General features: G+C 38.4%; 2 protein-coding genes across 2 annotated transcripts; one reads left to right on the top strand and one right to left on the bottom strand.

The window, feature by feature from the left end:
- Window positions 1-854: 854 nt before the first annotated feature.
- LOC129282713 (uncharacterized) lies at window positions 855-1,751 on the bottom strand. Its single transcript, XM_054918584.2, has one exon. It carries the CDS (start codon window positions 1,749-1,751, stop codon window positions 855-857), a length of 897 nt encoding a protein of 298 aa, XP_054774559.2.
- A 7,110-nt stretch (window positions 1,752-8,861) lies between these two features.
- LOC129266132 (zinc finger protein 135-like) lies at window positions 8,862-16,880 on the top strand. Its single transcript, XM_064103935.1, has 5 exons — window positions 8,862-9,172; window positions 10,118-10,516; window positions 11,085-11,233; window positions 14,654-14,906; window positions 15,473-16,880. The coding sequence occupies exons 1-5, from the start codon at window positions 8,914-8,916 to the stop codon at window positions 16,783-16,785; spliced, it is 2,373 nt and encodes a 790-aa protein (XP_063960005.1). The 5' UTR covers window positions 8,862-8,913; the 3' UTR covers window positions 16,786-16,880.
- Window positions 16,881-24,268: the final 7,388 nt, after the last annotated feature.

The following is a 24,268-nucleotide window of genomic DNA, read 5'->3' as shown; positions in this document are numbered from 1 at the left end:
GTCGCTAGGCTCGACTGGGATCTGATGATATGCCCTAACGAGATCAATTTTCGAAAAAATTGTCTTACCTGCAAGAGTTGAAGAGAAATCTTGCAAGTGTGGGATAGGGTATCGATCCGGGACCGTGCGAGCGTTGAGCAAGCGATAATCACCACAAGGCCGCCAGTCCCCTGGCGTTTTCTTGGGAACCATGTGCAATGGACTTGACCAGTTGCTCTCAGATTGTCGGATAATGCCAAGTTCAAGCATGTGCTCGAACTCTGCCTGGGCAATTCTCTGACGATCTGGAGCAAGACGACGAGGGCGCGCTGCCGCGGGCGGGCCTCGAGTTGGGATGTGATGTGTGGTAGTATGTTTCACTCCTGAGTGCTTGTAAACCGGTCGTGTGATATCCGGATATTGACGGAGAATGGAGTGAAACCGCTCCGATGAGTCGTGTTGAACATACATCGGGCTAATAGTACCTGTATATGAACCACATCCCTGGACTGTTAGAGTGGTTTTGGTGTCTATCAATCGGCGGTGTTTGATATCCACCAACAGTCCAAATTGGTCAAGAAAATCGGCACCCAAAATCGGCGTAGGTATGTCTGTCACAACAAATATCCAGCGGAAAACACGCCGTAAACCGAGATCAAGTGTGAAAGACTTTTGTCCGAAAGTCTTGATTGGTGATCGATTTACAGCCTGTAGTTGGATATTTGTCGCGTCAACCCTAGCCGGTTTTCCCAATTTTGAATGAGGGAAAATGCTCACCTCAGCAACTGTGTCGACGAGATAGCGTGTACCAGTGTACTTATCATTGACAAAGAAAAGGCGACTGGGTTGGGTGCTGCCAAGGGGGTTAGTCGCCGCTATTCCTTGGCGGGGTCGTTTCCCTGGGCCTGTCTTGCTGAGAAAGAGCAAGGACTAATGCACTTTTGAGCACTGCTCCCATATTTCCAGTGATACCAGCACTGGGCACCTGCATGCTGTTCACTGCGATGCGGGCTGCGCGAAACTGATTGTGGGCGCTTAATCGAGTCTTTGGACTTGCGCTGTCGACTGCGACCTCTCTCGCGGTTATCCAGCATGGAGCAGGTTAATGCTTGAACTTGCATTGTGAGCTGGTCCACCTGTGCAGAGAGCCGGTCGACTTTAGTTTCGTGCGTGGGGAGTGGAGGGGGTTGTGATGGCGCCAACTTAGATTGAATGTTGGATATAGTTGGGCCGGCAACTTCAACAATTTTGTCCGCAAGCGCCGCTAAGTCCACCAAACTCACCCCATCGCTTGATGCGGCTAGGATGACCTGCACGTTGGTGGGCAAGCGTTGCAAAAATAATTGCCGAAAAATTGAATCCTCCATTGTGCTCGTCCCCATCAATTGCTGCATCCGCCGGAGGAGTTGCGACGGCGACTTGTCTCCGAGCTCCTCTCCTGACAGCAGCCGATTGAGGCGCGTCTGCTCGGAGACGGTCGTTCGCTTGACCAGTGCAGCTTTTAATTTTTGATAGGGGTTGTCACCCGGGATAGCAGTAATGATATCCCTCACCTCCATAGCTACCTCTTGTTGTAGTGAGGCAACTACATAATTGAATTTAGTGATTTCGGCGGTAATACCCTTCGTGTGAAATTGGGCCTCCACCTGAACGAACCAAATTTCTGGGTCATTTGCCCAGAATGGTGGGAGCTTAATGCTCACCGGAGCAATAGAGGGTGATACTGGAGAAAGATTAGATTCAGGAGTAGAGGAAACATTAGGAGTAGTCATGTTGTAGGGTAAAGAAAAAAAATTGAGAAGTAGAAAGGGAACAAAAATAGTGAAGTGAGAAGCAAGAATAGCGAAGTGAGAGAAATGAATAAAGGGCGATAAAAGAAAATTAAGGATTCAGGATCACGTCGGGGTCACCAGTTTAGGAAATTGGCAAAGCCGATCTCCTAATATAAATATAAAAGTTAGATCCTACCTTAATTCTTGCTCTCCAGAGGATAGAATGTGGTCCAGCCGCTCAGAATCTCAGGTAAATTGCACAAATCCGTGAATAGAAATATATACACTTCACAATTTCAAATAGAGTAGAAAAAGGGACAGATGTCACAAAACGTCTCGCGAAGTAATGAGCTCATTAAATATGCAGAGAATATAGACTTCGAATGAGTGGAAGTGACGGTAAGGAATAAGATTGGAAAATGCAGAGAAATAATTAAGTATAAGTTGATCCTCCACAAGATTTGATTCAATCCTCACTAGCAGCTGGATGAGATGGTCAGCATGAGTGGACAGGACGAAGGCAGAGAGTAGAGTGATGATGTGGTAGAGAAAACAAGTTGTTTTTACCAACATCAGAAAAGATGAGACAAAGAAATAAGCGTCAAAAAGGGAGGCAAAACAAAGTTGAAAAGAACAAAGAAGAGAGAGGTAGACTGTGAGAAAAGCAAACATGCAAGCATCTCTGTAGTGATGTTATATACCTGCAAGTTCATTGCAATAAACAAGGGACAATGAAAGGATGTTTGCTCCAAGTCTAAGAACAAAAGAAAGGTTGTTTCTCAATATAAGAATGTGTTTGCCAAGTAGATTTGGGCAGGAAATGAGTTGGCTTGCTCTGCGAATGTACAGTATTGTAGTACACACACATGGCGTGAACAAGTGAGAATATATGAAATTGGAAATAAAAGAAAGAATTTATATACATATACAGAATGTTGAAATATAAATGAAAATATATACAAGGAAAGAATATATAGATGTAGATATATAAAAAGATATAGTCAAGTCACTACAAGACGATTCATATATCACCAATCAAATAATGCGAGCGCGAAGCGCGAGCTGAAAAAATTGACATTCCGACCTAAATACTGGACATTCTAAGCACTTTTTGCAATCATGAACAGGATAAGATGCGAGCGCGAAGCGCGAGCGGAAACAAAATTGAGATTTCAGACCAAAAAACGAGACATTCTAAGCACTTTTCTAATCAAGAACAGGATAGGTATATAAATATACAATTGATGCGAGCGCGAAGCGCGAGCGGAATTAAAAATGAGATTTCAGACCTAAAAACAGGACATCTTAAGCACTTTTCTAATCATGAACAGGATAGGTATATAACTATACAATTGATGCGAGCGCAAAGAGCGAGCGGAAACAAAATTGAGATTTCAGACCTATAATTGGGACATTCTATTCATGTTTTGAAAATCAAGAAAATGATGGGTAATTGGATATATTCTTACATTAATAATGTGAGCGCAAAGCGCGAGCAGAAAATGTTTGATATTCTGATCTGAAACTCCACACTGTGTGCAATATGGTTTGAACAGATAAAGAGAAATCAGGCGAACATAAGAATAAAGATTTGATCAAAATCCGACAAGGAATATCAAAGTTATTGCATTTTAAAGATTAGCATTATTCCGGTGAAACAGTTTTAAGCATGTCTTCATTAATATTCAGTGAGCAAACTGATGATGTCATATCCCCAATTGTTCTTTTGTATTTTATTATATAAAATTAGGTTTATTTGATATTTTCCCTTCAAGAACCAAAAAACAGTTGAATTGACAACTGATTTAGTCTATTAGATATTCTTTGCTGCAACTTATTTCATTATAAGGGAGACATATCATTCACACTGGTATGAAAAAATTAAACAATTTTGATTCCATGTAATAACACAAGAAACAGGATAGTGGGGATGTGATATCTTCAACCCGCAAGGGCGGAAATCCCAGAGGGGACAGGGGGACGTGTCCCCCCTACCAAAAATAGTAGGGGGACACAATATCAAATGCCCCCTACTATTTTTGGTCTTTCATGGAGAAAAATACATCACTTCACAATCGAAATAATAGCTTTTGGACTAAATGACCTTACATTTTGGGTGAAAAACTTTTTTTTCTTTTTTTTATGCTTGTCAAATTTTCCATGCAGGCCCTGGTCCCTCTACCTTTGGGAAGAGATTTCCGCACATGTCAACCCACCTATTTAATATTCATGACGACATGCATATCACCATTTTCATAAACTATTGCTAAACTTTAGAATTAAATAACTTAACTATTTGTTATCAGATTTTCATAAAATTGTATTTGATATAAATATTTTCAGCCCGGAGTAGCCCCAAAACAAGCTGCGTATCTGAATAAACATGCGTGCGCGTGTTTAGAGTTAGCCCTTTAGTATCTGGGCGTTGTAAATACTTTGTTTTTATTATAAAAATCAATAATGCGAGCGCGAAGCACGAGCAGAAAATATTTGATATTCCGATTTGAAAAAGGGTGAATTTAAACACTATTTTAAGTACTGTGTCGGAAAATTCTTAAGGGGGTGGGGGTCTACAAAACATCGTTCATTTTCATTACATTTCTGTCATTCATCAACTTACCACTAGATTTCCAGGAGGTGTTGCCTATGGAAAATAACACATGCAGCACCCCCACATTTTGGGGTGCTTCACCCCCAGCACCCCCGCTTCCCAGGGCCATATGGGGCAGGGCGAAAAAGACTGAAATTTGATTTTTATTGTCTGAATTGTAATTCTTTATACAAAACACGGGCGGTCGGGCTCGCCCACACTTGATTCGACATAAAACCGTCTAAGTTTCAAGTCCAACCACACCCTTGTCCCTCCCTGCTATCGAGTAGTCATGGTAGTGTGTAAACTATAATGGTTATCACGTATCGCGCGCGACTACGTCTGTATCGGCGTGCCGGAGCTTGATTGAGTCGCGTTACATGTTATAGGAGGGATGTTATTGGAATATGTGAAAGACGTTGTATGATTTGCGATTGTCGGATGTGATAATTATGTACATTATAACATATATAAAAAATACAAAGGGAACCTGATTTCGTGGGGGTGCTGCCTATGGAAAATAACAAAGTGACACGCAGCACCCCCAGGAAAAATTTTGGGGGTGCTTCAGCACCCCCAGCACCCCCGCGAGTTCCCAGGTCCCTGCTATATATAACCCACAATATTCATATGATAACCATTTCATTTGTTCTCGTCATCAGGCTGTGTTTTCAATTAAACCATTCCTTTCAGAAACTGCTAGAAACACATTGGGGAAAGGACAATTAAAGGCCTATTATGTTAGTGTTTTGGCGAGACAGTTTTTTTCAAAAATGTACCCACACGCGACACTGGGATGAGCCTCTATTATTTTACCACCCTTTTGAAATTGCTTCGTTCTCGGGTTCGTTCTCTGCTTAAATTTGAATATGATATGGTATTAATTGATGTAAATTAAGTGAAGATGTATAGGTGTTTAAAAAAAGAAAAACTATTTGAAGAGGCTGGTATTTAAAAAAATTTAAAGCCTGCGGGTTTCGCGCTAGCGTGATCAGATTTCAGTAACTACCGGTATTTGAATTCATGTATGACCTTTTGGGAGATAACATTACGTACGTACGTAATAAATACTGCGTACGTACGTGATAATACTGCGTACGTACGTAATAATACTGCGTACGTACGTGATAATACTGCGTACGTACGTAATAATTATCACGTACGTACGTAATAATACTGCGTACGTACGTAATAATTATCACGTACGTACGTAATAATACTGCGTACGTACGTGATAATACTGCGTACGTACGTAATAATTATCACGTACGTACGTAATAATACTGCGTACGTACGTAATAATACTGCGTACGTACGTAATAATACTGCGTACGTACGTAATAATTATCACGTACGTACGTAATAATTATCACGTACGTACGTAATAATACTGCGTACGTACGTAATAATATTACGTACGTACGTAATAATACTGCGTACGTACGTGATAATTTTTTTTTTTTTTGGATGTCAAAAATGTCCGGTTTGGGGCTTCGTAGAAACCCCTCTTCGACTTCGCATGTGAAATATTTTGGTCACTTGAAAATGAAAAAGGTATCGTATCACCGAACGTGTGTTTTCTATGGGAAAAATTGAGACAACAACAAAATCACCGATGAGGTTTTTTTACCATATCTTATTATTTTTATAATATTAAGACTTTGAAAATGTGTTTTTGACCATTTTTCATCATCTTTCTATTCAGTTTCTCTTTGGAAGAATGTTGCAAATTTTTGAGCGTATGACATTATTTTCTGACGTGTATGATGCGCGTATTCGGTAATACAAGGCCGGTCGGTAATACAATCACTCACTCTACTCCATTTTCTGTCTCTATTGTGCTAGTTTCAATTTCGTTCTAGATCTAACCCCTGAAATGTTTTCATTGACCTATTCAAAACTTCGATGTCAGGCAGAGGTCAGGATAGATCATCAATCCCATCATGTTTAATTGGACAAACATTACAAATAACGCAGAAAATTTGAAAATGACTCTTCAGACTTCACTATGTAAAAACGCTGTTTAAAATTTTTAGCTTGTTGTTTAACTAGCCTGTCACTCCAACAACTATTGTTAAAACTTTTTAACAACTGTTTGTAATTTTTAAATAAGTTGTTTAAAAAGTTTAAACAATTACAAAAAAGTTGTAAACAACTTGTAGTTAGAGTGACGTGACAGGCTTAAACAATGTGCTATTTTTATTTTTACTTTGTCTTTGTTCAGTCCACTTGAGTTTACTTTTACTCACACTCTTGACTTCAGTCTTCTCATGATCTGTGGCTGATCTGTCTTCAAAGTTTTTAAGATACCAAGATTCAGATTCAAGATTTAATGTGATTGCAGCTTAAAAGCTGAATTGACAGATGTGTTACAATTAAACTATGATTGAAATTAATCAATATTGTCAATATAACAAAAGAATCAAATATACAGAAATTACAATATAAATTCAAAATATTAGGGTATTCTCAGGTAATAGTGGTAAGGTAAGATAATAGATTCTACTTGAAAGTTAATGAGGAGATGCATTTTACTAAATATTTGAAAGACCATCTGAGAAGGTTGAGCAGAATTTCAATAAGAACTTATAATGATGCCATATATGTATTTCAAAAATCAATTAATAAAAAATATTGTTTAAAGGACAAGTCCACCCCAACAAAAAGTTGATTTGAAAAAAGGAGAAAAATCCAACAAGCAAAACGCTGAAAATTTCATCAAAATCGGGTGTAAAATAAGAAAGTTATGACATTTTAAAGTTTCGCTTAATTTCACAAAACAGTGTTATATGCACATCCTGGACGGTGTGCAAATTGGCAGACTGATGACGTCACCCACTCACTATTTCTTTTGTATTTTATTATATGAAATATGAAATATTCTCATTTTCTCCTCCTTGTCAAGTGAAACAAAGTTTATTTTCTCACTGAACATGTGCAATTACCATTATTTTAACAGTTTATGGTTAAGTTAAGTTGGTCCTTATTGTCAAATCTGTAAATTTGAGATATTGTATTATTCAAACAATAAAAAACAAAAGAAATAGTGAGTGATGGACATCATCGACTCTCATTTGCATATCGCTGAGTTGCGCATTGAACTGTTTTGTGAAAAATAAAGCGAAACTTAAAAATGTCATAACTTTCTTATTTTACATCCGATTTCAATGAAATTTGCAGCGTTATGTTTGTTTGATTTTTCTCTATCGATTCAAATCATCAATTTTCTGGGGTGGACTTGACCTTTAAACCTGTCTGTTAGAAAATTGAGTGGTGTTGTAAAACTTTGAAAAGGTAACATCAGTTAACTGGCTAGTTTGAGAGCAACTTACATGACTTAAGAAAATGAATCACAAGAAATCAAATGTGAATATACTCAATCAAGTAAAATTAATGGTACTATAAAGTATAAACTATAAATTGAAACATTTTTAAAATACATGAAAGCAATGACTAAAAATAAACAAGGTATATATCAAAATTATTTGAGAATATTGGTGCAAATTTGAGCTTTATAGTTAAGTGTTCAACAAGCGGACAATGTTACCTTTGCTTTATCCTCACTTAAGACAGCTGAAATCCTTCTGTTTGGAGGATTTTTAAACATTTTTTTAAACTTTTAATTTCTACTCCAAGAATTAGTCCAGCAGTGAATCCCTGACAAACAGAGACTCACTCATACCCCTCATGACTCAATCAATTGGTTAATTTTATATTGTATCCAGAAGATGGTCAATATGTGTGCTCTAAAAGAGTAAAGAAATTTTGCTCAAGGCATTTTTATTGAAAACGAACACCAATCGCAATTGTGAAGGGGGGGGGGGGACTCATACCTGTTTCTTTTGGGTGATAAAATCACATACGTATAGGATGCTGGCAATGTTTGATTTAAAAGGATGGTTCAGGCTGGAGATATTTATATATTCTCAATAAATATAGTAAAATTCACAGAGAAAAATTTTGAAAATTTGATCAAAGTCAGATAACAAAGTTATTGAATTTTAAGGATTTGCATTATTCCGGTGAAACAGTTCTAGGCATGTCTTCATGAATATTTATTAGGTAGGCTGATGATGTCATATTCCCACTTGTTCTTTTGTATTTTATTGTATGAAATTAGGTTTATTCAAACAAAATTTACCAAGAAGATAAACAATTGGATTGACAACTGATAAAGTGCATTAGTTATTTATTGCCGCTACTTATTTCATCATAATGGAGACATTTACACATTTATGAAAAAATTAAACATTTATGATTTCATGTAATAACATAAGAAAAAGGAAAGTGGGGATGTGACATCAGCCCACCTAATGAATATTCATGATGCTGTGCATATAACTTTTCATAAAATATTGATAAACTTTAAATTCAATAACTTTGTTATCTGATTTTGATGAAATTTTCAGCATTTTGCTCTGTGAATTTTGCTCTATTTATTTAGATATAAATATTTTCAGCCTGGACCATCCCTTTAAAAGAAAAACCTGAGGCGTAGTCCAGCTATTAAACGATTTTAACATTTTGTCACCAAACACAGACCTGTAAGAAATTGCAGACGTCGTAAGCAAGATGGACTATCGGTACGTGGACCAACAGGGGTCACAACGAACTGCCTCCCACGAAGACCAGCAGAGCGGTTTGCCGCATCATCAGCAACATTTACAACATCTGCCACATTTCAGTCACCAGCACTCCCTGCAACCGCCGCCACATCAACACATGCACCATGTATCACAACCTGTGTTTGTTGCTGCTGCTCCGCATAGTAGCAGGGAAGCTTACAACAGTCGGAGACAGAGTGGACAAGATCTGCAATCTATATTAGAAGGTGAGTTGAGAGTGGATATCGGTACTTGAGGTGAAGATATTTTGGGAAAGGGTAGCTACAATGTAGTAGTTGGAAAGTTTATAATAGTCCAAGATGGAGTGGACAAGATCTACAATCTATATTAGAATTAGAATATTAGAGTTGAGTTTGTTATTTTATTGTTATTTTATCCAGTATTTCAACAAAAATCAATATAGTACAGAGCCAGATGTAACATGGATGTGTACTTTTAAAGTCCAGCTTGCGTGGGAAAGGAAAAAGTAAAATAAATTACTATAGCCAGCAGGCTTTTCTCATGACCTGGATTTGTAAGGTAATATACACAAGAGGACCATTAACAACATTTAAAAAAGTTTTACGATCTATTTTATAGAATGTGAGATGGTTAAAAAGACAGGGATATTGAAAGAAAGAAAGAGGTAGATTTAAGACTGTTGTTTGAGATGCTTTATACCAAATTATAGGAGAGAAGTTTTACAATCTATTTTAGAAGGTGAGATGGGTGAAAACAGAAGGATGGAATAGTGAGGGAATAGTGGAGATTTAGGACTCTCCAGTCTCAGAAGATGTACAGTTAATATTAATAATATAGGGTATTTATATTGCGCACATATCCACCTTGTTAGGTGCTCAAGGCGCTCCTATATTACCCGGCTAAGCTAGGCGTTCATAGCGCACACAGCTTCTTGATGAATAACTTCCTACCGGTACCCATTTACCTCACCTGGGTTGAGTGCAGCACATTGTGGATCAGTTTCTTGCTGAAGGAAATTACGCCATGGCTGGGATACGAACCCACGACCCTCTGTTTCAAAGTCCGGAGACTAATCCACTGGGCCACAACGCTCCACTACAGAGTTTGAGGGAATTGGATCCTGTACCTATGTACCTCCATTCTTATGTGCTCATTTCTAATTATATTCCTGTATGATATACCTTTTGTAGTGGCTGGTCTTGTGCCGGTACGTCCGCCTTCCCACCACCCCCAGCATCCGCACCAGACCGACCAGCAACGTCAGCCGTCGGACACCAGACCTATGCAACTCCTCTCTGATGGGGGACAACTCCCGAGAGACTACAGCAACGTTCCGCCGTCCCTCCAGCAACACCAGCAGCCTCAAGAAGACTACCAGAGGGACTTTGGATCACACCTCCCCCAGACATCCGGCATCAACTCGCGCCAGGACTCCGGTCTGGTCGATCTCTCCGACCGACCTCAACAGAGGAACCAAGAATCTCAGGAGAATAACAACGATAGCGATCTTGAACCGCCTAGCATTCTGAGAGAGAAGCAACACCCGGGGCCGCTACCGCCGGCTTCATCACCACCTAAACTACCTCAAGGTAATCTGATTGTAGTAACATAATTTTATTGCAGTAAATAAATAACCGAATTTAGATATTTACAGCATTTTAAAATTTGGTTATCCTTCTATACTTCAATACCTAATTTGAGTTGAACACTTCATACTTTGATGATTAGTTTATCCTATTATTCTCATCATCATCCTCTTTCTCTTTCTCCTCTTTCAAATCTTCTCCCCCTTGTCCTCATTCCTCTCCTCAATTTCCTCTTCCTTCACTCTAATCATTTCCTTCTTCTCCTCCTTTCCTCCTCTCTCTCCTCCTTTTCTTCAGACTATTTCCTTCTTCTTTCCTCAACATTCTCTTCAGTTTTCCTTTCCTTTTCCTTCTCCTATTTCTTATCATTTCCTTATTCTCATCCTCCACATTCCTTCTCCTCCTTTTTGTCCTTTTCCTTCACCTCATTGTTAATACTATAGTTTTTATTATCACTCTTATTTTGATTAATATGCAGTAGTGTGTGTCCTGATAGCATGATTTGACCACGCAACTGGGAATTCAAGTCCGACTCTAAATCATACTTTAACCTTTGTGAAACACTCCCCAGGACTTGTGTACTGTTTTTCTGAGAATGATAAGAAGAAGGTGATAGGAGTGAAGGCCGAGAAGACGGTTGAGAATGGAACAGAGTTTGGCGTATTCCTTGGAGCTCTGGTGGATGAAGCATCTGGATGTGTTGAGGAATCATCCTGGGAAGTAAGTAATAATAATGATAATAAAAGGATTTAAAAGGCACTTTTGGCTCGAGTATACAAAGCGCTGATATTATTACCTCGGCTTTAGCTGTGCTGCCCATATAGGCGCTTAAAGGTCCTATGAAATACAGCAAAGATGCTAATTTATTCGTTAGCTTAGTGGTTACCAATAACGATTCCATCAAAATTTTACCTGAAAAACATCCCACATCAGGTTCAAAGGCAGTTTTATATTGAAAATTGAGCCAAATACGCCACGCCCACAAAAAATTCAGCCTGATTTGGTGTCGCATATCATGTGACAATTATGACGTCAGGGGAAGAATCTGCTGAGTGTTGCTGTCGTTTGGTGCGTGAAGTGCCTATTGTGGTTGCACGTGTGGATTCACATGTGCAATAACTAGGGGTCCGGCTGCACAGCTGAGAAAGCTTTCTTTCGATGACGTCACAATGATTGACGGGTCGATCAGCCGACTTTTTCGAAAATTTTAGTGGGCGTTCCCGTTGAAGTTCATTTCCATGGAATAACTCAACACCGGTTTGCACACAGAAACCGATGGCAAATTCGTATTTTTCAAGTAAAACTACCCAAGAATAGATATACAGTGCGTCTAAAAAAAAACTATACACTTTTGAAATGGCTGCCAAACAAAAAATATGTCACTTTGGGGAAAAATACTTATATATATGGAAAGCCAATAAAGTCAACTTTCAAATGACACCAAAAAGTTGGAAAACTATTCATGCTTGAGTGAGCACTGCCCACTTAAACAAAGGGTATGAAAATTAGGGTGGGCAGGAATTAGCCTTTCAATTTCTTTCAGTTGTTGAGAGGCAAGTCCCTTGGAACTTGCAAAGTTGAGGGTGTTGTGATAAATTAATGATCAATTTAAATTGTTAGAGCAAATTTCATGAATTACTTAATTGAAATTTAATGCATGAGTGAGTGTCAGTTGTAATCTTTAGTGCAGCATTTTAATATTTTATCACGTGGATCTCAGCAATGTGTTTATGGGAGTCAGAATAGGGATGAGATAGGACTTAGGTGGGGGAAGTAGGTTGATGGGACAAAGGCCAACAGAACACTTAGCCAAAATAAGATGGTTTTTGTGTCATAGGACCTTTAAGCATTCAAGGAATTTCTTCTTACCGGGTACCCATTCACATCTCTTGGGTTGAGTGCAGCACCGTTTGTGGGTAAATTTCTTGCTGAAGGAAAACACGCCATGGCTGGGAATCGAACCCACGTCCTTCACATTGAGAGATGAGAGCCATAACCACTATTCAGTCAGTCGGCAAGCCCCTGTGTTAATGAGCAAATGAGCAAGATTTATCCAAGTCCTCTCGTGGCTGAATTCATGTTCCTGCAAAATCTCGTGAATTGTGAGACTTTCTTTCTCAAAGAATTTAACCACTTTCTCCTTGAGTAATATTGATTATTTTTGTACCATGGGAAAGAGTAAATGTTATTCTTTTATAATGAATATTTCTTTTGAATAAAATATTTTGATAAATAAGTGAATTTATAACCTGAAAAGATGCATCAAACAGAATTTTCTTCCTCTGTTTTCACTTGCAAATTGTGAAACATTTTGTGTTTTAGGCACTAACATTATTTATATCATCAGAAAGCTCAAACTCGATACTTTCTTACAATGTCAGTCTTGATATGTGGCATCTGTTAGATGGGTCAGCAGCCAGCTCTTTCCATCAAGATGCAAGACAAGATTTCTGAAATTTCTGAGTAGCATAAAATCTAGAGTTCTGATTGGCTGAATAATGTTTCACAGTGAGGGGAACATTGGAATTTGCTTGGGTGTGTGGTCTCTATGACCAATCAGAGCGCAGTATTCTTGTTTTTGAGCTGCTAAATGTACTTGGACTATGAAAAGCTGGCTGCTGACCCATCTAAAATACATCTTATTAAAATTATATCATATTAAAGCTTAGATCTTCAGCTTTATCATAATCTAAAATCATTTTGTGCTCAAATAGGTATTAAGTGTGAAAACAACAACTTTTGTTGCATGAAACAAATTATTTTGTTTCATGTTTTAGATCAAAAGTTTCCACTATATTACAAAATCCTTTTAAACATCCAAACACATGACCTGAAAGAATGATTCTTCTTCTTTACAAAGATACCAAAAACATGAAATTTGGTCAATATTTAGAGCAGCAATGGCAGAATAAAAAGAGGTATTTTGGTCCACACCAAGCTCATTAACAATGCAAAAACCCTCTAGTCATGAATATCACTTGGATAAAAGAAGCTACTTTTTCAGGGCTTGCCGACTGACTGTATACCACGATTAGTTAGTAGTTTCTGCTTCCACAACCCATGACAGATTCAAGAACTTCGGAAATACAATGTCAAATGCCTTTCCTCGACTTACTTTGGACAAACAATGTATTTGCAGTTTTATGTCAGCTTTCAAAAATTAGGACAAAACTGCTTTTCCGGCTCACCACTTGTTGAAAAAGACCTCTTAGCTGTTCAATGTCATTTGATTGTAGATGAAACACAGTGGCGTACACAGGGGGGGGAGGGGTGGTTACAGGGGTTCAAACCTCCCCCCCCCCATTAGATTTTTTTGATGCCCAAACGCCCCCCTAATAATTCAATCCCCCCCCCCCCCTCTGAAAATTTGTTTAAGAACTTTTTTTTGGGGGGGGGGTTTGCTTGCTTGGGAGTAGGAAACGATCTAAATGTACATCATGTAGGTGAAGACCTTTTTTGGGTTGTCAACATTTCATTCAGCTTGAACCCCCCCCCCCCCTTTAAAAAATCCTGCGTGCACTAATGATGAAACATTGACAGAGATGCCAACCGTTACGGATTCGCCGTATTTGTTCCGATTTTATTCCTCCAATTACGGTGTTACGGCAACAATAAAAAGGTTACGGAAAAAACAACTACAATACATGTGTATTGTGTATTGCTTTGCTGTGCATGTGTATATATATGCGTGTATTGTGCATGTATATGCGTGTATTGTGTATACATGTATCGTGCATGCAGCGTGTGTGTGGCCAACGGTAAACCAACGGGAGTTTCTCTACTGAGATTTCTATTGCAAGCGCCTCCGCGCGCTGCTGCTGAATACACAGCGAAGTGCGGAGTGCAAGCCGCGGTTCATGCATGAACAATGTCAATGGCGATTGGGTGGTTGAGCGTATAAACGATGCTACTTCGCGGGATGTTCCTGAGAAACTCCCATTTGTTCCTGACAAATATGGTAAATATTCCTGACAACCATCCCTTTAGGTTGGCATCTCTGCATTGAGTGTGAATTCCCCTTTTTTCAGTGTATATGTTAAAAACAGTATCCCCAAAATCCCATTAAGTTAAAGACATTTTATATGTCAGTAATGCTTGAAGAACGTAATGTTAAACGGGTGAATTCTTTCTATTTTTCAGTTATGTCTCCTTGGCAAGATTCTCTATTATGTGGATGGCAAGTATAAACGTAATGAGAACTGGATGTTACATGTACAATGCGCTAGGAACGCAAAGGAACAGAACATAGAGGCCGTACAACGCTACGGGTATATTCATTTTCAAACAACCAAGATGATCGAACCTGGGTCTGAATTACGAGTCTACTACAGCGACGACTACGCCAAACACGCAGGCTTCAAGATCAAATTAAATGACCTCAGCTATAAGGAAGGTAAGTACAAAATATATAACAAGATGATGTAGGGGAATTATAGGATTTTCATTTATCAAAGGTTTTCTTTCACTATTTGTTCTTGTTTAGTTTTTAACAGTTCTCTCATTCAGAAAAGAACAAATGCGCCAATATATGATGTTTATATGTACACGATGTTTAGGTTTAGTCACATAGACTGGTAATGAAGACTTTCAGCTTATAAATAGTAATTTAAGTTCATCTTTTTGTTTTCCCAACATCCATGTGGGTCTCCTGCTATTGCTTGTATTTTCTATGTTTATTGATTATGCCAAATGCAAATAATAACTACAATGAATATATATATGAAAATGACAGTGTTACTGATAATGACACTAATTGTGACAGTGATGCTGATGATAATAATTGTGATATATATTGACAATGAAAATAATGATAAGATAACTATAATGACAGTGCTAATGATAATAATCATGATGATAATGATAATATAAATGTTAACATTATTGTTTATAATAATAACAAAAACAACAGTAACCAATATTTCTTGTTCACATTTTCTTTGGTCTTCTCTTGTCATGCAGAGACGGATAACTTCCAATGCAAGGAATGTCAGTGTTTCTACAAATCTGCTAAGCGCATGATGCGACACATCAAACTAGCTCATGACTCTGAACACACGGGTGAAATACGACCGTTATTTACTTGGGAAGTTAAGAAGAAGCTCACCGAAATCAGACAACCATCCTCGACTCATCCGGTCAGAAACGCCGACAACCGATTTATATGCGTGACATGCGGCAAAGACTTTCCAACCAGAGGACGGCTGGCGGCCCACGAGACTTTCCATGATTTCGCTGGTGGGATGTACGTCTGCGACCAGTGCGGGGAAGCGTGCGAAAATGCAGAGATACTGACAAAGCATATTTTAAAGCATCAAGGCCGACCATTTAGATGTGAGATATGTAGTAAGATATTCACCACAAAGACCAGCCTACATCAGCATGAACGAGAGGTGCACGGCTGGCGATGCACCAAGTTCTCTTGTCAGACTTGTAAACAGGAATATGAGGATTTAGCAGAATTCAAGAAACACCAGTGTAACAATTCTGGCAAAACAGTACAGAAAGAAGATGGAATAAAAAATGATAAATCAACAGCTTCCACGAGAGCTACAAGTGAAGATGGAAAGGGTAAGGTTTCCGACAAGCAAGCGGAAGTCTCGTCGGCGTTTCCCGTTGATATGCTTGGAAAGCGGTTCTCGTACTTTGACCGCCCGCGGCCGTACAAGTGCCGTCACTGCGGCATGAAGTTCCGACAGTACAACCAGCGGAAATACCACGAGCAGGAAGCGCATGAAGGTAAGGGTACCTACCAGTGTCCACAGTGCTCACAGAGATTTGCTACCAGATGTAACCTTGATACCCATCTTAAGAAACATAATCCCATCAGACCGTTCCAGTGTCAGCTTTGCGACCGATCCTTCGCGTCAGCGAATGCTCTATCCAACCATCAAGGGGAACATACGGGGGCAAAACCTTACAAGTGTACAGTGTGCGATCGAGGATTCAGAACGCAGAAACTCATGGGAAAGCATCGGACGCGTATGCACGGCAAACGCGAAAAGCGCTTCGCCTGCTCCTTCTGCGACAAGCGCTTCATGGAGCGATCGAGCTGGCGGAACCATGAGAGGCGTCATAAAGGTATCCGACCCCACGTGTGTTTGGTGTGCGGGAAGGGATTCTCCAGCAAGGACTCTATGGTGGTGCATCAACGTATTCATACGGGAGAAATGCCATTTCAATGCGATAAATGTGGAAAATCATTTAGGAACAACCACAATCTTACAGCTCATCTTCTACATCACACTGCAGAAGGTCACCCAGATAACATCTAGGAATGTATTACACTGAAGGCTGAAAAACAAGGTCTTCACGACAAAACAGTGGCTGGACATAGTGGCTCAGTGGTAGATTGTCTGCCTCCTGACATCATGGGTTCAATCCCCAGCCGAGTCATACAAAAACTAAGACATAAATGGGACCTTCTGCCTTCTTGTCAGGTGCTTGACGTATTTGAAACACTAAGGCCCGAATTCACAAAGGTAGTTTTGAAAATCCACAGCCGAATCCATGTTGTATGCAGATTTCCTGTATAAATTATGCTTAATTTAGCGCGTATCGGGAGCGTGTATAAAACATGTCCAATGCTGGTGCGCGCTTTTGTCACAGTGCGCCAAATTGACCCTGTTACCATGGTTAGATACGCTATTTTATTCATGAGTCCACTGTTTGAAGAGTGGACTCATTAATTCAAACAGTGGACTCATGAATAAAATAGCTTGGATAACCACGGTAACAGGCGTCAATTTGGCACACTGGGACAAATGCGGGCATCAGCATTGGACATTTTTAATATACGTGGTAATTTAAGTGTAATTTTTACAGGAAATCTGCATAAACCATGGACTCAACCGTGAGTTTTCAAAACCACCTTTGTGAATTTGGGCCAATGTATTATAATAATGTTATAACACATTCATAAAAGCTGAAGTGGCTACCTTGAGTAAATAAGAATTATTATTATTTGGGATTATGTCTACAAATGAATTGCACTAAAGGTTGAAAAACAGAAGGTCTTAATGCAAAAACATTAATTTTATCTAGGAATGTTGTACTGGAGGTTGAAAAACAGAAGGTCTTTCTGACAAAACAGGGATTTTTATCTAGAAATCCTGCTGTCTGATGACAAAAGGAAGCATCTCTGTGTGGAATGAGTTTCAAAGTAAATTAGGAAAATGTGTCATTCTCTTATAAAGTGGAAATATATAGAGTTACTTGCTTTTGAAAAATTTACACTGTATATTTCAAAATTTGGGGGCTGTGCGACTCAAATTTCAATGTGATCATGTAGAGCATACAGAATTCACCCCAAATCAAGAAAAAGGTCAATTTTGAAGAAAAATATCAATTTAATTCCTTTTGTCGTCCTTTTGCAGTTTTGTGCTTAAGATTGAAAAACAGAGATTGTGAGAAAAGTGGTGTTTTATACTTTTCTACCCAACAAGGATTGAGTTGAGGTCCGCCTTGAGGCCACATTTTGCCGGCCTTGGTAATGGCTCTCAGAGCAGGTTTTATCCAGTGGCCTGGTGACTTGACTTTAAACTCCCGTCTTCAACTCTATCCCTGTCCATCAAGCCAAAATATTGTGATTAGCTTTATTGGCAATATGAAGTTGAATTGAGTTTAGGTCTCAGTTTTCAGAATCACTAGGTGGTACCATTTTTTAACCAAAATCTCGAAAATGCCCCCAAATGTGAATTACTCCCTTCTGTTTCTCACACCTTCAACATCTGAGAGGTTGTCACTTTAAATCGTTGCCACAGATTCTCCTGTACGTTTTGTGGTAGAAAATGCAGTAAACAGTTTGATATTGGACACAAGATCAAAACCTGTCCTCTTGTTGCAAGAAGGTCTTAGCAAAACATTTTTGTGCACCCTATCAGTACAGAAATGCCCTTATGCGTGCTGCCAAGGGAGTTTTTGTACCCATGGGATGGGCGAAAGCGTTGTTTATAGGCGTTATTGCACCGACATGACAAATCTATTTTTCTGAAGAGGGTCAAAATGTGAGTTATGTCTTTCTGTTTGTCAAACCTCTGTGACATCTGGCAGGTTGTCTCTGTAATCCTTGCCGCTGTCCTGTGTTTATGTTCTGGGCTACGTACATGTAACACAAATGTTTGCAATTGCTAAATACCAATGACCCATCAAGATCATCGTTGCATGCGCACTCTGTTTAAAATACTGACCTGGGGGCCGTTTCATGAAGCTGTTCGTATTTAAGATAAGAGCGACTTTAAGAACCACTGGTGAACCTTTCTTATGTGCTAAACCCTTGCCAAAAAATATACCATTTACCACAAGAAAGGATCCCAGTCGTTCTTAAAGTTGCTCTTAACTTACGAACAGCTGTTCGTAAGATATGAATGACTTTATCCACGACTGGTGATCCTTTCTTGTGCGATGTCATATCCCTGTGTAATTGAGTTATGACCTAAGAACATGTTCCATTCGTGCGTAAAGTCGTTCGTTACTTTACGAAACAGCTTTATGAAACACCCACCGGGAACCAATCAGTGTGGTTCTTTCATATTTTCAATTCATCGCAAACCTTTGTGTTACGGAACCTGGGTGTGTGTTATTAAAGGGGAAAATGCAGTAAACTACTTTGTATTGGTCACAACTCTTTTATTTTGTAGAAGGTCATTTTAAGTACATGAATTCATGAGGAAGGAACAATGTGTGTATAGATTACAGACAACTTCAATCCAACATCTCATTTGTTAACATTAGCAGCAAAGGTTTGGTGTTTCCTTGAAGAAACCTACATGTACACGTGTGTATGTAAGGAATATGGTTGAGAATCCTTTCATTATTTGTAGACCCCCTTTTTTTTTTTACATTTCTCTGAAATAACTAAGTATTCATTTAATCAACTCTGTATTATTTATGCAATGCAATAATGTAATAAACCTTTTGTATGTCTGACATTCATTTTCTCCATCCTCACCTCACTTCATGAGTCTTGCAACCTTCCAGAATGGGGAGAAAATTATTTCAGGATGGTAAATGGAGGAAGCGGGGGGGGGGGGGGGGGACATACTGTTGTGCTCAATGTCTTTTTCAAGATAGGGCACGTTGACCAAAAAACAAGTAAAAAGGATGTCTTTTTCAAGATTGGGCACGTTGACCAAAAAACAGGTAAAAGGATGTCTTTTTCAAGATAGGGCACGTTGACCAAAAAACAGGTAAAAGGATGTCTTTTTCAAGATAGGGCACGTTGACCAAAAAACAGGTAAAAGGATGTCTTTTTCAAGATAGGGCACGTTGACCAAAAAACAGGTAAAAGGATGTCTTTTTCAAGATAGGGCATGTAACGTAATAAGGGTGTCAAAAACACCAAAATAATGAAGAAGAAAAAATGAAAAAATTCGTGAGGGTACAAAATTTTTTTTTTTTTATAAAAGATGTACTTTTTCCCCCAACAGTCAACACTACGTGTTAAGAGTACGATTTGCACGAGGTGTGGGAGGTGGGGCCGTACTAAACCCAATGATGTAGGTAACCTCCAAAACTCAATAAACCCTAATCCTTATCTTTACATTATTCTGAACCAAAAACACTATTACAATCCTGACTCTAACCCTATGCCCTCTGAGATATTAAAGGAGAATGAAACTCTTGGAGCAAGTTGGCTTTTGTGAAAGCAAAAAATCAAAGAATAAGATCAACAAAAGTTTGAGTAAAATAGGACTAGCAATAGAAGAGTTATGAGCATTTGACTGTCAAGATCACTAATGATCTATGATGTCACAGATGAACAACTCTCCCCTTTTGGACACTGAAAATATACCCCAAAACATCTCTTTTTGCTCATTCTAATCATATGACAAACGATTCATCAATGTTATAATGTTGTGAAACCTCTGTACTTGTCCTCTCATATAGAGAACACCTCACCTTGTGATAGACTCTATAAAAGTGAGAATATAAGTGAAATAAGTACTAAAGTAATGAGGGAGTTGTACGTGTGTGACATCACAGATCTTGGTCGCATTGCCAATGGGAGGATCTACATGGCATTAGTGATCTCAATATTCAAATGCTCATAACTTTCTTACTATTCATTCAATCTTCCTCAAACTTTCAACAATATGTTTCTTTGATTTTTCTCTTTGATATGGATTCAGCTGGTTTCAAGGGTTTCATTCGCCTTTAAGACCGGAGCAAATGCTGTGTAACCCATAGACCGAGCCACAAGTAAGAATGAAAAAAGTCAATATGTAAATGGACAATGAATCCCAAGCACCTGGAGCAATAAGGGTTAGTAGAAGTGTACACGTTCATGCGAGATCCCAGGAAGCTGTGTTAAAATGTGCTTTGTAATCATTTTGAAAGAGAGAAACTCTTGCATTATGTTGGGTACACTTTGGTTGACCAATCTCTCAAGATTAACATGTTGAAGTTATCTCACAATAAGGGTGCAGCTTTCGCACATGAATGTACATGTATGAAACGCCCATATTTTCAGAAGGCTGTATTTTGTCAGGTAATGAATTGAGATGACCTTGATTGACGAGGGTGACATTTTACATGAATCGGTTCAAAGAATGTATCTGATTTGAAGGACTAGTGACTTTCCGTTTAAAAGAATGGTCTTTACCGTTTTGGAAAACGTGTTATTCCATGTCAAATTTGATCCAAAATAGAAACTTGGGTTGTCTTAAAAAATGTACACAACCAAAACAGGAATTCCATTTGCCAAAGGTAAATTATGTACACATTTTGACATAAAATGTAAAGAAGCAAAACAAATTTCCTGCCGGATTTACTGATAAACAGGCAATCAATGTCCCTTTATTTATACATGTATGTGAATATAGTCTTGTGTATGTAGATTTGCAATAGTACATTCTACTCATATTTAAAGCTGCTTTTTTAAACAGTGTGAAATGAATAAATTAAATGTAAGGAATGACCCTTACACTCATGTAATTTTTTTTATATAAATCAAGGTCTATGGTTCATGTGTCATGTGTAAAGCCTTTAATCTTCTCTATCTTCATTAACCTCAGATCCCAGTAGTGTCACTTGCCATTGCAAATGTGTATGTATGCTTGTTCTAAATTTCAAGGAAAATGGCCATTATCCCACCCTGTTTGCAAACATTCAGTGTCCACAAAACTTAGAATGGGGGGGGTCAGAGGACATTGTGTTATAAAATGAAACTGGGATATACTTAAACAAGCTACCAACATCTTTGAGCTGTGATAATCCTTATTTTGCATGTATTAGGTATGTTTAAGAAAACAAAAAAACTGTCCTTGATATTTAAAAGTGAAATAGTCCTTGTTTTTTCCTGCAAAAAGTAGATTTTTCAAAACTTGTCCTTGAAATTGCATGAAATAGGAGTCTTCTTGGATTCCCAGAACAAGCAATGTTATTTCCCCTCTTCATCATCATACATGAATGCTCAACTCAAATCCAAAAACTAAGTCTTAAGCAAATTCTCATCCTCTTTTGGCCGAATTAATCAGCATACATGTATGCATTGAAAATTCATTTCTTACCCATCTTTGGAACCTATACCAATATTTTTGAATAAATCAATGAGTGAATTCCAAGATTTCATTTTTGACGAGAGGTAAAGAGACCTTCATCCTCTTTTTCTCCCCTATTAACATACACTGTACAGTGCATCTCAGAAAAATAAAAACCAAGAATAATAATAGTCCGTTCTTGTATAGCGCATAACACATTATGAATAACGTCTCTATGCGCTTCCAAAGGACTTTGATAATATTACCCCGGCTGTACATGTAGCTCAAGCAGCTAGCTTTTAGCCCTCGGCATTTTAAGGAATAAATTCCTGCCAGGTACCCATTCACCTCACCTGGGTTGAGTGCAGCACAACGTGGATAAATTTCTTGCTGAAGGAAACTACGCCATGGCTGGGATTTGAACCCACGACCCTCGGTTTCAAAGTCCCGAGACTAATCCACTGGGCCACAACGCTCAATTATTATCAATGATTTATCAAAACTAACAATTACAATAGGCAAATGACCTTTTGTATCATTGTATAGCTTACAATCTCTTCTTTCATCTAGTATAACTCGAATGATTCTTCTCTCACACATGTTCTGTGATTGTGTTATCTAATCAAAGAGCAGATAATGAACTTTCTGTACATGTGATTTTCTTTTTGAATTCAGATACCATCTGCAAATTTTCTTCAAATTGTTTGTACTCAAACATGAATTGAGGAATCATTTGAGTTATACCAGAGGAAAGAGGAGGCTCTAAGCTTAACAATGATAGGTCATTTTCCTTCTATATTTGTGATTAAGTTATGATAAATCAATGAATCTTGGTTTAGTTTTTTGTGGGGCACACTTTACACAGAGGGTTCCCACAACAAGTCATATTTGAGGACAAACATAAAAGGCTGTGCATTAAATTGTGATCAATTATTGCTTATGGTCTAATGCTCAGGTTTCCCTGTGGTCCATTTCGACATCACGTTGGAACCCTCTATGCCTTCTCTTACTTTTTGCCATTTTTGTCTGTTGCCTGGACCTTTCTCAATCTCATCCAACTTTTTTTGGCCTTACTCTTTCTCTATCTCTCTTTCCTTGATAATTTATTTTCCACTCTTCCTCCACAAGTTCACACACACATATTTGTACAGACCAGGGCCCCGTCTTACAAAGAGTTACAATTGATCCAATCAATCGTAACTCTATGGAAATCCATCAGTGTCATAATTTTTTCTACAGTAAATTTGCAAAATGTCCTTTGTAAATGAAAGAGAACACACCAAATTGTCAAGAAATCTATGAATTTATGGATATACATTAATATCTAGAATTATATTTTTCAACAAACAAGCATTTTATATGTTGACTTTGATGGCTTTCCATAGTTTTGATTGATTGGATCAATCACAACTCTTTGTAAGACCGTTGTAACTCTTTGTAAGACCCAGGGGACCGTTTCATAAAGCTCTTTGTATTGCACATGACCTTGCAAATAACAGATTGTGTCTATACCAAAATCAGATACCCACAAATATCCCCCTTCGAATATAATTGTGATAATGTGAGTGCATTTCCTACATGTATAATGCTTTTTAAACCTTAAAAATACTTGTTTTATTCAAATTGTTCAAAATAAGTTTAATCAACAAGACTGGATTTTAACTGTGGCTGATGCGATTGAAATTGACTGAGAATCTAATTTACTACCCAAGATTCAGGAAAGGATCACCAGTCGTTAGTAAAATCGTGCACAACTTCACACCAGCTTTTTGAAACACCATTAAGATGATTTTTTTTCTAAATACAACTCTTTGTGAAACATGCCCCAGGGTCCAGTTTCACTAAAATGTGTTATAATGATAAATGCACAATTTCTATTACAATTCTATCATCAGCCAATCAGATTGAATGATTTCAGTAGCTTTTAACTGTTATTACAAATTTGTTATAAGAAGTTTTATGAAATGGAGCCCCGGGGGGGCCACTTACATTGACGAGTGGATACCATGCGCGACCAAAAAAACATGTAAAAAGGATGTCTTTTTCAAGATAGGGCACGTTACGTACGTAACGTGATAAGGGTGTCAAAAACACAAAAATATTGAAAAAAGGGTATCTATTTCGCTCGGAAAAATATACGTGTTTAGGGTCAAATATGCGGGGGTGATAAAACAAAATCAAAATGTTTTATAAAGGATGTCCTTTTTACCCCAACACTACGTGTTTAGAGTCCGATTTGCGCGAGGTGTGGAAGGTGGGGCCGTACTAAACCAAAATA

This window comes from Lytechinus pictus, chromosome 8 (genome assembly GCF_037042905.1).
Source record: "Lytechinus pictus isolate F3 Inbred chromosome 8, Lp3.0, whole genome shotgun sequence".
Taxonomy (NCBI): Eukaryota; Metazoa; Echinodermata; class Echinoidea; order Temnopleuroida; family Toxopneustidae; genus Lytechinus; species Lytechinus pictus.
The sequence above is the reverse complement of the archived record's forward strand: the minus strand, read 5'-3'. Positions and strand labels throughout refer to the sequence as shown.

Bases quoted from the DNA above. Each gene is read 5' to 3' on its own strand.
- LOC129282713 (XM_054918584.2), bottom strand. From the start codon at position 1,751: ATGACTACTCCTAATGTTTCCTCTACTCCTGAATCTAATCTTTCTCCA.
- LOC129266132 (XM_064103935.1), top strand. From the start codon at position 8,914: ATGGACTATCGGTACGTGGACCAACAGGGGTCACAACGAACTGCCTCC. The intron at 9,173-10,117 runs GTGAGTTGAGAG...TACCTTTTGTAG, and splicing joins TCTGCAATCTATATTAGAAG to TGGCTGGTCTTGTGCCGGTA. The intron at 14,907-15,472 runs GTAAGTACAAAA...CTTGTCATGCAG, and splicing joins TGACCTCAGCTATAAGGAAG to AGACGGATAACTTCCAATGC.